Source organism: Emydura macquarii, unplaced genomic scaffold, assembly GCF_026122565.2.
Source record: "Emydura macquarii macquarii isolate MOO-44397 ecotype Brisbane River unplaced genomic scaffold, CSIRO-AGI_Emac_v2 contig_1807, whole genome shotgun sequence".
Taxonomy (NCBI): domain Eukaryota; kingdom Metazoa; phylum Chordata; order Testudines; family Chelidae; genus Emydura; species Emydura macquarii.
The window spans coordinates 1-14,426 of NW_027131944.1; the positions used below are offsets into that span (position 1 = coordinate 1).

Genomic DNA, 14,426 nt, shown 5'->3' on the forward strand with positions numbered 1-14,426 from the left:
AGTCTAGAGGCCATTGTTCTCAGGGCGTCATTCACATCCTTGTTTCTGAGGGAGTAGATCAGGGGGTTGAGCAAGGGGGTGACAAGGCTGTAGAGAAGGGAGAACATTTTGTTTAGGTTTATGGCTGCACTGTCCATTGGCACCAGATAGATGATGGCCAGAGCCCCGTAGAAAGTGCTGACCATGATAAGGTGGGAGATGCACGTGGAGAACACCTTCCTCCTCCCGATACTGGAAGGGTTTTTCACTATTGCCACGATGATGAAGGCGTAGGATATCAAGGTCAGCAGGAAAGGGATCAGGGTGGCTGTAGCTGAGACCAAGAAGGCCGCTAAGATGATCAGATGGGTGTCACTGCATGACAGCTTTACCAGGGGCATGAAGTCACAGAAGAAATGGTTGATTTCATTAGGGCCGCAGAAACGCAGCCTATAGATCCAGGCTATTATCACTGGGTTTAAGAGAAAGCCACCCAGCCAAGAGCAGGAAGCCAGATCGATGCACACCCTCACATTCATTAGGGTCGTGTAATGCAGCAGTTTGCATATCGCTAAGTAGCGATCGTACGCCATCACTGTTAGCAGTAAGATCTCAGTGGTTGCCAGGGAGCCGAAGATATAAAGCTGTGCAACGCAGCCGTTGAAGGAGATGGCCACGCCCTTCTCAGCCAGGAAGCTTTGCAGCATTTTGGGGACTATGTTGGACGTGTACCAGATATCCAAGAAGGACAAGTTCCCCAGGAAGAAATACATGGGGGTATGAAGGCCACGGTCAACCAGCACTGTGACAATGATCAGGGTGTTCCCAGCCACGGTGGTGATGTACGTTAGCAGAACCAGCACAAATGGTCCCATCTGGAATGGGTGGAGGATCCTGAACCCACGGAGGATGAATTCTGTAACGTCACTTTGATTTCCCCTGTCAACGTTTGCCATGTGCACGGCCTCTAGGGAAAGCCCAGTGCACAAATCAAGCACAGCTAGACAATAAACCAGAAAGCTTCTGGGACTAGACCCAGCCTTTAAAGTGCAGTCCTAAGTCAATAAATGGCTTTCATCCCTATGGTAGCAAAACCTAACACCATCTACTGAAAGACTGACCCCCACCAACGAACTGAGAGCACTGGAATCACGGAAGCATCCAACTGAACTGGAATGAACTGATAGTTACATGAGCAATTGTAGCTGTCACAGAAACAGTGGATGGGATTTTCCAAAGCTGCCTAGTGGGTTTGCATACCAAATTCTCAATAATATTAATGGAAGCTGAGCATCCAAATCTGTTAGGGAGCTTTGAATGTTCCCACCTGTGTGTTCACCTGCTGTGGGCAGATGGGAGTTTGTTATGCAACTTCCATTAAACTACAGAAACCCCAACTGTAACTCATTGAGTATTACGATCCATACAGGCTCCGCTTTGCTGGTTCCCAAGACCTTTTAAGGCACTTGGGTGCTTTTGAAAATGTCAGTAAGCACCTATCTGCATTTTTAGGATCCTAAAAACATTTAAAAATATGGCCCCTAGTAACAAAATGTCATTCAGCTCTGCACAGGCATTCTTTGTAAATGACCCCTTTTCACAACCCAAATAAAACGAGGGAGATGAGGCTCTGTGCTATTCTGATGAAGTCTCACCAAATTGAAACTGTTGCTGTGTTTAGCATTTCAGAGCCTGAGGCATCACAGCTGCTGGGGTACAGCCCACCCTAGTGTGTATGTGGGGGACATTTCAAATGAAGAAGTATCGGAAGAGTGAAAGAGGTGACGGAGATAGTGAGTCCAGCTGAAATGCTGGGGTTAAGAACTGGACAGACGGAGAAAGAGAGAGAACATTTTATCCAAATCTTTGATCTGTTCCCTTGCTCCCTAAAGCTTTGGGAACAGAGGTGAAAATCCAGAGCGACATCCAAGGGCTACTCCAAATTCCACGGCTAAGAACAGTGGGCTGCCTGGCACAAGTTTGTATCAGGGCACCCAAGACTTTTTATTTTTGTACCAATCAAATTAAATAGATAAGAAATGAATGCTGATGTTTCACCATTATTTAACACAGGGCAAGACCACAAGCTGGTGAAAATCATACCAGTTTCACTGTGCTGTACCTGGAATTGTGCAGTTTTACACCAAATCTGTCCGATGGAGGAAGTCGGACTAGACACTCAGCACGGTCCCGGCCGGCCTTAAAAAATCTACAAATGTATAAAAATCTCAAGAAAAAATTGGTGTATCTCTTCCTTCCCCTTTCCATGGCCGCAGATGCTCTGCATGCAACACTTCGGTTCTGATCATTTTCTTTAATATAAAATAAAAAAAAAATAAGCCAGAGGGGAAGCTGGAGAAATTAAACCTAAGGAATTCAGGTGCCCAGACGAGTGGGATTTGGATGCCTAACTTTCTTTGTTTCCTTTGAAAATCCCTTCCCAAACACTCCAATCAATCATACCTCTGTCAACACTAACCTCTGAATTAGCTACGTGGTGGAAAATCTGGTCTGGGTAAGACTGTGGCGCAGAAGCCGGGGCTGGTGGGGGGAAGATGTGGACTCTAAAGAGAGAAAAAATGCAGTTGGATCAGAGATGATTGTCACTGAAGTTTGTGTTATCATCAGGTGCCTAGAAAGTGGGTGAAATATTTAAAAGAACTGAAAGGCCGGATTTTCAAAGGTATTAGGAGGCTGGAGGTGCAGAGAGACACCTCGGAAATTACAGCCCACAGCAATTATCTTACACTCTCTCTTTGTGCAAAGATTAATGATGAGACACAGTTCAAGGGAGTTGAGAATCAGGGCCCTTGTATCTAGACAGTACAGTTAAAACAAGATTTACGGTTCCTCTCCTCAGCTGCGTGGTCATGCTCCCAGGACAGAAGGAATCTTGTTTTAGTTAATGGTATCCCAAGACTGACAGATTTCTGCCCATCCTCCTCCAGCAACGTGAGTCAATATGTACCAGAAATGGCCTTTCTTATTCTCTGTGATGAACCGAGATTTGGACTTTATATGCTCCACTGATATCCATTACAGAACTCCCACTAACTTGAGCGCAAGTAGGACTAGCCTTTTTTCCTCTCTAGACAATACAGTTTAAGGTAAAATGTTCTGTCCCTGATTTTGAGCTCACACCAGTGTAACTACACAGATGTTGAAGGCGGTGGATGACAGATAGCTAGGTAGATAGCAGAGGCGGGTCCGTAGCTGGTATAAATCAGTGTAGTTCTTGTGAAGTCAATGGATTTACACCGATTGACACCAGATGAGGAGCTCGCCACAGGAGTAACTCGTTTGGAATCCGCTGTTGTTATGCAATTACAGTACCAATTGGGCTATGATAATATATGTAACAATATATAATAACATACACTTCCTTCTTTTATGAAGAGTATTCCCCACTATGTGTTCGACACTTTCCAAACACTGAAGAACGACACCCCCTGTTTTGAGGAGCTGCCAATTTAAGGCCGGACGAGTAGACAGAGGTCAGGTGAAGGGAAAGAACCAGAGGCGACACATACACCATTTACCCTCAGTTCTGTAGCTACATTAACAAGATTCAGCAAAACCAGAGTGGCAGGGCTGGGTGCTGAGGAAGGATTGACACGTGGGGAGGGCAGGAGGCACTCAGGGAGGCTGGATTATGACTAGGTGGTTCATGGCAGATGGCACAGAGGTGACCAGGAGAGAATCTGACAAGAGTGGGGTGAGATGGGATGTGTTAGTGTTAGTGGCTGGAGGCTTGACAAAGAGAAGATCATGAAGGAGGGGCAGAGCGATGTCGAGCTAAGGTAGCGACAAGACACTTCAATATGACACCATGTTGGTTGGAAAGCCAGCGGACAGGGAAATTATGGGATCAAGGTGATGGGGAAGAAAGAGGAGCTCGGGGCAGCATTTTGTGTAGACTGAAGGGGTCAGTGTGCGTGGCTGGGAGGTCAGAGAGGAAGGTGTGGCAGTGACCAAAAATGAAGTTATAGGTGAAATTAAGATCAGAATCGGAGCATCTTAGAATTCAGTACATGGGCTGTAGATTCATGTTTTCCAGGGGTGTCTCAGTTAGACAATTTCAGGTCAGATTGTACAAAACCACCAGTGGAGTTACTCCAGCTTAGCACTGGTCTAAAGTGGGGCACACAAAATTCAAGGAACCCCAAATTATAGAGTGTGACAAAGTGGAGATATTTTTAGGGTTTTCTGTGAGTGTGTGTGTGCCTCAGTTTCCCCCAGAGTGTTAATCATATATTTTGGTGATGGGACCCGCGTGTGTGATCATTTCAGAGACCACAGGAGGGCGAATGAGCCTTCCACAGCCACAGATAGGCAGACCTGGCCAGGACCCCATGAGCCGGCCCAACCAGTTGTAAGAGGTTAGGGCAGGTGAAGACCAGGGCAAGTGGCCACCTAGCCCAGGAAGGAGACAAAGGACTGGGGAGGGGCTAGGGAACGGGTCTGGGGGTGGCTGGGGGAAAGAGGCCAGTCCCCCGTGAGGGGCTGCTCAGTAGGGAGACCGGAGAATGGGGCTCTCCAGATGGTCGCTGCTGTAATTCCTAATTAAGCTGCTAACAAAGTCCTTCTGCGCTGTGATCCTGAGAACTAGTCCTGAGGTTAGTCCTGCTTTGAGCAGGGGGTTGGACTAGATGACCTCCTGAGGTCCCTTCCAACTCTAATATTCTATGATTCTATGATTCTATGAACTAATAAACCCTTCTGATGCCAGGCTGGCTGTGAATCGCCTCTGACTGCAAAGCGGGTCGCATGGTCCCTTGGGGGGCATGGAGGAACTCCCCAACACCCTTCCAAGGAAGGGGTCCCGCAGGGGGAGTTCCTGGCAGAGCAGGAATGCTGAACACTGTGGGGCCAAATGGAAGAGATAACTACGCGGGTGTGGGGGGACACGGGGTGGCAGACCCCCTCCGAAGCACTAGTGTCCAGTCTGGCTGTGGCGGGAGGGGTCCAGAGCACGATCTCTGGGGGACTCCCTCACAAAGGGCACTTTGGGAAATGGGCAGATTTTAATACGGTCACTTTTGTAGTAATTTCCTTCCTGCATCTCTCACATGGTGCAATAGAATAAAATAACATAGAATCATAGAATCATAGAATATTAGAGTTGGAAGGGACTTCAGGAGGTCATCTAGTCCAACCCCCTGCTCAAAGCAGGGCTAACCTCAGCTATATCATCCCAACCAGGGCTTTGTCAAGGCTCAGCTAAAAAACCTCTAAGGATGGAGATTCTACCACCACCCTAGGTAACCCATTCCAGTGCTTCACCACCCTCCTAGTGAAAAACTTTTTCCTAATGTCCAACTTAGACCTCCCCCCCGTAACTTGAGACCGTTGCTCCTTGTTCTGTCATCTGCCACCATCGAGAACAGCCTAGCCCCATCCTCCCTGGAACCCCCTTTCAGGTAGTTAAAGGCCGCTATCAAATCCCCCCTCATTCTTCTCTTTTGCAGACTAAATAAGCCCAGTTCCCTTAGCCTCTCCTCATAAGTCCTGTGCTCCAGCCCCCTCATCATTTTTGTTGCCCTCTGCTGGACTCTCTCCAACTTGTCCACATCCTTTTTGTAGTGGGGGGCCAAAACTGGACACAATATTCTAAATGCGGCCTCACCAATGCCGAATAGAGGGGAATAATCACTTCCTGTGACCTGCTGGCAATGCTCCTACTAATGCATCCCAATATGCTATTAGCCTTCTTGACAACCAGGGCACACTGCTGACTCATATCCAACTTCTTATCCACTGTTACCCCCAGGTCCTTTTCTGCAGAGCTGCTGCCTAGCTTGTCGGTCCCCAGTCTATAGCTGTGCATGGGATTCTTCCTTCCTAAGTGGAGCACTCTGCACTTGTCATTGTTGAACCTCGTTAGATTTCTTTTGGCCCAATCCTCCAGTTTGTTTAGGTTCTTCTGTATCCTATCACTACCTTCCAGGGTATCTACCACTCCCCCCAGCTTAGTGTCGTCCGCAAACTTGCTGAGGGTGCAATCTACCCCATCCTCCAGATCATTAATGAAGATGTTGAACAAAACCGGCCCCAGGACTGACCCTTGGGGAACTGCGCTTATGACTGGTTGCCAGCTAGACATGGAGCCATTGATAACTACTCGTTGAGCCCTCTGCTCTAGCCAGTTCTCTATCCGTTTTATAGTCCATTCATCCAACCCATACTTCTTTAACTTGCTGATCAGAATACTGTGAGAGACCGTATCAAAAGCTTTGCTCAAGTCAAGGTATATCACATCCACCGCCATCCCTACATCCACAGAGCCAGTCACCTCATCATAGAAAGCAATCAGGTTGGTCAGGCATGACTTTCCCTTGGTGAATCCGTGTTGACTGTTCCTGATCACCTTCCTCTCTTCCAAGTGCCTTAAAATGGATTTCTTAAGGGCTTGCTCCATGATTTTTCCAGGTATTGAAGTGAGACTGACCGGTCTGTAGTTCCCCGGATCCTCTTTCCTCCCTTTTTTGAAGATGGGCACTAGATTTGCTTTTTTCCAGTCCTCAGGGACCTCCCCCTGTTGCCACGAGCTTTCAAAGATAATAGCCAATGGTTCTGAAATCACATCAGCCAATTCCCTCAGCACCCTTGGGTGCATTGCATCCGGTCCCATGGACTTGTGTATGTTTAATCCTTCTAAATAGTCTTGGACCTGTTCCTTCAGCACTGCGGGATATTCGCCTCCTTCCCATTCTGTGCCACCCAGTACAGCAGTCTGGGAGCTGATCTTGTCTGTGAAGACAGAGGCAAAAAAGGCATTGAGTACATCAGCTTTCTCCACATCCTTTGTCACTAGGTCGCCTCCCTCATTCTCTAAGGGGCCCACACTTTCCCGAATCTTCCTCTTGTTGGCAACATACCTGTAGAAACCCTTCTTGTTCCCCGTCACGTCCCTTGCTAGCTGCAACTCCAATTGTGCATTGGCCTTCCTGATTTCATTCCTGCATGTTCGAGCAGTGTTTTTATAATCCTCCCTAGTCATCTGACCAAGCTTCCACTTCTTGTAAGCTTCTTTTTTGTGTTTAAGTTCACCAAAGACTTCTTTGTTAAGCCAAGCTGGACGCCTACCATATTTACTATTCTTTCTGCACATCGGGATGGTTTGCTCCTGTGCCCTCAATAAGGTCTCTTTAAAATACAGCCAGCTCTCTTGGATTCCTTTCCCCCTCATACTAGCCTCCCAGGGAATCCTGCCCATCACTTCCCTGAGGGAGTCAAAGTCTGCTTTTCTGAAGTCCATGGTCCGTATCCTGCTGTTCTCCTTTCTTCCTTTCATCAGGATCCTGAACTCGACCATCTCATGGTCACTGCTGCCTAAGTTGCCACCCACTTCTACTTCCCCTGCCAAATCTTCCCTGTTTGTGAGCAGCAGGTCAAGAGAAGCACGGCCCCGAGTTGGTTACTCCAGCACTTGCACCAGGAAATTGTATGTGACACTCTCCAAAAACTTCCTGGATTGCTTGTGCTCTGCTGTATTGCTCTTCCAGCAGATGTCAGGGTGATTGAAGTCCCCCATGAGAATCAGGTCCTGTGAACTGGAAACTTTCCCTAGTTGAGTAAAGAAAGCCTCATCTACCTCATTCTCCTGGTCTGGTGGTCTATAACAGACACCCACCACGACATCACCCTTATTGTTCTTGCTTCTAAGCTTAACCCAGAGACACTCAACTGACTTATCTCCAGTTTCATACTGGAGCTCAGAGCAGTCATAGTGCTCTCTTACATACAGTGCAACTCCTCCACCTCTACGCCCCTGCCTGTCCTTTCTGAACAGTTTATACCCATCCATGACAGTGCTCCAATCATGTGAGTTGACCTGATCTGTCCCAGGCAGGTTTCAGGCTTCGCCATCAACTGAGTCATTTTCCTCTCCTATTTCATTCAAAAACAGAAAAACAAGAGAACAATTCATGTATGAATCTCAGTAACCGATCTTTTCAGATCTAATTTAATTGAGCTAAGAGATCCGGTTGAAATCAGAGCTAGTTCCAGGTACTAGAAACAAAATGTATTCCAGACTTAGCGGAGGCTGCTGTTCCCAGACCTACTGCCTGTGGGAGAGAGAGAAGTCTAACACTCTGGTGTGCAGAAGGATCGCGTTATGATCACATGTATGGTTTGCAGGGTACGCTCTCTATACCTGAAATCACGGCATTTGAGGACAGAGTCCCTGAATCGCTCAGAGTTTTGAATCGCAGATGGATTCATTAAATCACCTTTATGTCTCATGGGAACCGGAAAGAATCATTCTAGTTGTAGTGACGTCAAATCAGCGCTGAACTCCTGAAGAACACAGGTCAATGACCTTGACCTAGTGATTTATGCATCAAGCCATACATTTTTGTACGAGTCAGAGCATATCTTCTAGAAAGGCAGGAAATCAGCTTTGATTTCAAGACCCCAAGCGATGGAGAATTCATCACATTGCTAGATATGTTTGTTCAATAATTAATTATGATAATTGGTTTAAAAAAATGCCTTCTAGTAAGACTCGTAGACTTTAAGGTCAGACGGACCCTCATGATCATCAGGTCTGACCTTCTGCACATCTCAGGCCAGAGAATCTCCCCCCACCCACTGCTATACTAGAGCCCTCCCCTCTTGAACTTGAACCAGCCTTGCTAACAGCCCTCGGGAGGGCTCCAGCCACTATCTGCTCCTCTAGGCTCCTGTTTGCTGTTTGAGCAGCATTACCAGAGCTGTGAGAACTGGCTGTGAAAAGTTTTCATTTTGCTGAGTTGGCATTTTATGACTGGAGAAAAGTTTTGCAGAAAAATTCCTGCTCAGCTCTATTCTTAACCATCTCTTGGCTAAACTAAATAGACGGCACTGCTTAAATCTCTCACTTGGAAAGATTCCCATAGCGCTTGTCTGCACACTTGTCATTTTCTCAACAGGGTGCTTAGGGCTGTGTAACTTACATCGCTCAGGGGGTGGCTTATTCACAGCCCCGAGCAACAAAAGTTATACTGACATCAGTGGTAGTGTAGACATGGTAAGTTAGGCACCCAATTCCTGAGTCTTATTCACACTACAGACCTTTTGTACCATTCTGGCAGCTAAAAAGAGCTGTTCAGTGAGTGTGACTGTAATTTGTGCCCACCTTAAAGCCTCTTTACAATGCCAGAATGAAAGTGTTTATGTAATTCAGGCCTGGAAAACTCACCATACCCTCTGGTCATCTGTGCATGAGGCCTCAGGCCTTGTCTACACAAGAAAAATAAGCCAACCTAACATACATAGGTCGACTTACATCCACCGCAATAATTACTAAATAGCCGGGGGAAGGCACCGAGGGCTTTCCATTCCCCACTGTCTCCCAGGAACCAGACAACCATGTCGATTTCACAGCTCAGACAAGTTGTTCAACTATCACTGGGGCTGAGACAAAAGCTGATTTTTGTCAACAAAACTCTCTAGTGAAGACCAGGCCTCAGTCTTTGCCCAGGCAGCTGTCCCAGGGGAGTCAGGGTGTATCTGGCTCTGTAATCAGGTCTGTATTGAGGAAGGATCCAGATTTGGAACCTGTGTTGGGAAGAGGAGCATGGACTCCCACATCCTGGACCCCAACATCTATTCTGTGCGAGGCAGCTGCCATTTTTCTTCACTTCTGAAACCCACACTGGGTCTCTTACTCATGGAAATGGGGGAGGAAGGAGGTGAATTGCCGGTTCAAAGGCAGCATTAAAACTTCAGCCACAGAGCACATAATAGGTGCCCAACTCACAGTGACATGCCAAAGGATTTGGGTGCTGGATCTCTTTAAAAACTCTTAGAAAATTCCAGCCTCAATGTAGGGGTTTTTAAATGAAATTCCCGGGAGTTTTTATTTATTTTATTTTAAGTTAATTTATTTATTGATAGGTAGAGAAATATATATGGACAGACAAGTTTGTATGGGGTAGAAAGAGAGAGAGATTTCCATGACTGTTACTCTGTCTTTGTGTCACTCTGCAGCCTAGAACCAGTGTGAAATGATGGCACCAGCGCTAAGCATGACTGAGGCCCCTTTTTGTTCTGAGTATCTCCAGGTTCAATCATCACTGGGATTCACTGTCTCTTACCATCCAGTTTGTAAGTTTTCAGCCCTTATGACTTTACGAATTATAGTGTGCAACAGCGAGGTGTATAGCTGTGTCATGCCGAGAGACCTAGACCATTGTGATATCAGAGTAACTCAGCCAACCGCCACCCTCATGCTACAGCTAAGTTGCATGCAACAATTTCATTGATTGCATGAGGGAGTCTTGGTCCAGCTGCAATAATTCATGAGAGAATGGGCTCTCAGCTACAAGGGTGTGTTCACATACACATACCCACACACACACACAGAGTTAATTTCTGTTATATGCAACTGTAACAATTTCTTGCATGCAACAACATTAGGTTTTGACCATGAAACCGTCCTACGCAAGCCAGACCTTGTACAACTTGCGCTAAAACAGCAATTCATCTAGCTGACAGCAACAAAAAACTGTTATACTCTGAGTCTCAATTCTTTGCTGATTGCACTAGGTTGTTATCCCTGTCAGACAACCCAACCTGGATGTGAGTCAACTGTGTGCCCTTATTGCCAAGAAGGCTAACAGCATATTGAGCTGCATTAGTAGGACATTACTAGCAGATCAAGGGAAGTGATTATTCCCCTCTATTCAACACTAGTGAGGCCTTATTTGGAGTTTTGTGTCCAGTTTTGGGCCCCCACTACAGAAAGGATGTGAACAAATTGGAGAGAGTCCAGTGGAGTGCAACAAAAATGATTAGAGGCGTGGAGCCCATGACTGATGAGAAGAGGCTGAAGGAACGGGGCTTATTTAGTCTGCAAAGGAGAAATTGGAGGGGGGATTTGATAGCAGCCTTCAACTTCCTGAAGGGAGTTCCAAAAATAATGGAGTTAGATTGTTCTCAATGGTGGCAGATGACAGAACAAGGAGCAATGGTCTCAAGTTGCAGTGGGGGAGGTCTAGGTTGAATATTAGGAAAAACTTTTTTCATGAGGAGGGTGGAGAAGCACTGGAATGGGTTGAATCTCTATCCTTAGAGGTTTTAGGTGCAGCTTGACAAAGCCCTGGCTGGCATGATTTATATAGGGTTGGTCCTGTTTTGAGCAGGGGTTTGGACAAGATGACCTCCTGACGTCTTTCCAACCCTCATCATCTAAGATTCTATTAAACACCTTCCAAACATCTCTGTAGTTGCCTTTACCAACTGGGCTGGGTTTTCCCCTAAGAAGTGATGTTAGGCACCTAAATCTTACAGCCAGTGATTGGGAGTTGGACACCTAACACCCTTAGGTGCCATTGTCAATTACAAGTGGACATGGTGGAGCAAACAGGGCATAGGACTAGGACTCTGGATGGTTGGTTTCCATGCCTGTCCCAGTAACTTGCCCGCTCAGCGACTCTGGGCAGGTAACATCACCTTGGTGTGCCTTACTTTCCCCAGCTGTAACACCAGCCCTAGGCCCACATTCTCATCCTTGAGTCACAAAGCTTCCACTTTAGACACCTGAACCCCAAAATCCAGCCCCCCCAGGATTCACAAAACCCCTGCTCAGCTGCCTGCGACCCAGTAGGTGTCTACATTTTTGCAGCAAAAAGGCCATAGCCCCTATGTTTCTGCCTCTAGCCCTGCCCTCAGAAGCCTCACACCGGGCTGCTGGGCCCTGAGGGACCAGAGCGATGCAGGGACCTGGGGCAGGGAGACATCCCCTGCCCTGACTCGCCTGCAAGGCCCGATCCAGCAGACAAAGTGCCCAAATGCTTTTGAAAAGTCCCACTGGGCACCCAAGTATCTTGAGAAACTGGTCCTACGTCACTGTTGAGAAAGGACCAGTAATAGACCTCTGCTGGGCCCTTTAGCACAGGTTAGACAGTTTCCTTTAGATTCCTGTCCCTTTGGAAAGAAGACTGGGTATGAAATACACTACAAAAATCAAATATTAATTACACAATTTCCTAATGCTGGAGTCCCAATCTGACTTTGCCCCCATATATTTGTAGAATGTAGGCACCATAGATTCATGTGTGTGTGTGTATCTAAGTCTCTCACCCTACAGGGACCAGATGCCCAGCTGAGTTGCTTTTGTCCGCACTGTTTCACTGAGCACAATCCCTCATCATTGGCTGAACTCTGAGCAGCCACTAGTTCAAATCCCCCACCAGCCCAGTAGCACACAGCTGTGGCATCTGATAAAGGCCCTAACAAGAACGGGTCACAGGTTCCAAGTGGTCTGTCCATCTCCACTTCCTCCCCTGGCTGTGACTCTAAGAGTATGACAGTGAAGCTTCAGTTCAGGTCCTTAACCAGCCTCTGGCATATCTATTTTATTTTAACTTAAGGCACCTGGTCGGCTACCCTTGTCCTAACATGCATTTCATGCAAGCTTTCCTCAAGGCTTCCTTGACCTCTTTGTTTCTCAGGGTGTAGATGAGGGGATTAACCAGGGGAGTCAGGACCGTGTAGATGACAGAGAGAACTTTCTTGAAGTCCCTCAGTGTGTTGTCTGTGGGGAACATGTAGGCAATTACCAGAGTCCCATAATAAATGGACACCACGATGAGGTGGGAGGAGCAAGTGGAAAAGGCCTTTTGCCTCCCCATGGTGGAAGGGATTCTCAGGATGGTGGTGATAACGCAGATGTAGGACATCATGGTCAGTAGGAATGGGACCAGTGATATAATCAAAGAGAGTATGAAGGCCATTATTTCTAGCAGCTGAGTATCATTGCAAGAGAGTTTTACAAGGGGAATAAAATCGCAAAAGAAATGGTCAATGCTATTGAGGCCACAGAAACTTAACTGTGATATCGACACTGTTACTATGCTACTAGCTAGGAAGCCATTTGCCCAAGAGCCACCTGCGAGCTGGAGACAAGATCTGTCAGTCATACGGGCTGCATAGTGAAGTGGTTTGACTATGGCTAAATACAGATCATAAGACATCACCGATAGGAGCAGGCATTCTGTAGCTGCCAGAGAACCAAAAAAATAAAATTGTATAAAGCAACCACTAACAGAAACGGTTCTATCCCCAGTCAGGAGACTGGCCAGCAGCCTGGGCAGGATGGTGGAGGTGTAGCAAGCCTCTAAGCAGGACAAGTTCCCCAGGAAGAAGTACATGGGGGTGTGAAGATGCTGATCAGTCACAACTAGCACCATGATGAGGATGTTCCCAGCCATGGTTGCGATGTAGATCACTAGAAACAACAGGAAGAGAAGGATTTGCAGTTCAGGAAGGGTCCCGAATCCCAGGAGGATGAATTCTGTATTGAAAGTTTCATTTTTCTGTTCTGGATTCCCCATGGGGTGTGTCTACAGGAAAGAAATTAACTTTGTGACATAAAAAACTACATTCACTCTATAATATGTCAGCATTGTTTTCATTGTCTCTCTCTCTGCTGGCTACCAGAACAATAGCTGCATGAAATATGGAAATCAGGAGAAGGGAAATGCCATCTCTTGGTCTCTGGAACAGATTTCCTACCTGGGCCAACTACAGGTTCCACAAAAGTCAGTTTCTCTGCAAACACAAGTTGTAACTTGATAGTGGGCACCAACGCATTCAAAGCCTACATGATGGGACTCAGGTACAAGAGTAGAGAAACACAGAGGTTGGTTCAAATTGATCTTTAGCGTCCTGGTGCATTAAAGCAGAACCATGTCCTTTACAGATTAGAGTTCTTGTGGTGAAATGGGTCAGGATTTTATATTTTACAGCAAGCCTCAATAAAGAAACAAACCAAGCAACTAAGGCTCAGATATGCAATGGCTGGGCAGCCAACTCTAAGTGAACTGCAGTAGACATGGGCCAGCTAACTTTATTAAAGCCATTTGAACATTTTTATCTAATAAATCCCTGTCCTTCTCTAGGACAATATTTCGTTGTCCTGTGTGTGACACTCTACATAGAGACTCAGCCTTCACTAAAAATGAACACAAACTAAAACTCCAGCTAGAAAGCATCCTTATGGCTAGAAACGTATCCTGTTTTGCAAAAAAAAAATTCAGTTTGAAATTTGAACAAAATGTGCTATTTTCATCGAATGAAAGTGGTGCGTAACCGAAATTTCCATTTCATCCACAATTTCATGATTTCAAATGTTGGGTTTCATTCCCAATATGACCTTTTAAAAATGTATTTATATATTTTAATTTTATTCCTAGGTTATTTTTTTTTAGATTGCACTGTATTTTATAGTTACATTTCTATTAATTTAATTCCATAAAACCATATACAATAACTCTTTTCCTAAATACATTTTTGTAGACATTGTTATGTTCTCATGGAACTTTTTCATCTCAATCTACAAAACATTTTTCCCATAAGAAATGCTGGTCAAATTTTTTATCAGCTCTCCACTTTCTTCTTTATCTTTGACTAGAAACATATCAATTCTCTGTTGTGGGCGTCTTGTCTGCCATTACTAA

General features: G+C 46.0%; 2 protein-coding genes across 2 annotated transcripts; both read right to left on the reverse strand.

Annotated features, from left to right (window-relative positions):
• Nucleotides 1-8: 8 nt before the first annotated feature.
• On the reverse strand, nt 9-935 carry LOC137159245 (olfactory receptor 11A1-like; the record flags this gene model as incomplete). The annotated part of the gene is made up of 1 exon (XM_067557401.1): nt 9-935. A coding segment is annotated over exon 1 (927 nt), but the record flags the coding sequence as incomplete, so codon positions are not given.
• An 11,415-nt stretch (nt 936-12,350) lies between these two features.
• LOC137159244 (olfactory receptor 6F1-like) lies at nt 12,351-13,301 on the reverse strand. Its single transcript, XM_067557400.1, has one exon. It carries the CDS (start codon nt 13,299-13,301, stop codon nt 12,351-12,353), a length of 951 nt encoding a protein of 316 aa, XP_067413501.1.
• Between the last annotated feature and the right edge of the window lie 1,125 nt (nt 13,302-14,426).

Bases quoted from the DNA above. Each gene is read 5' to 3' on its own strand.
- LOC137159244 (XM_067557400.1), bottom strand. From the start codon at position 13,301: ATGGGGAATCCAGAACAGAAAAATGAAACTTTCAATACAGAATTCATC.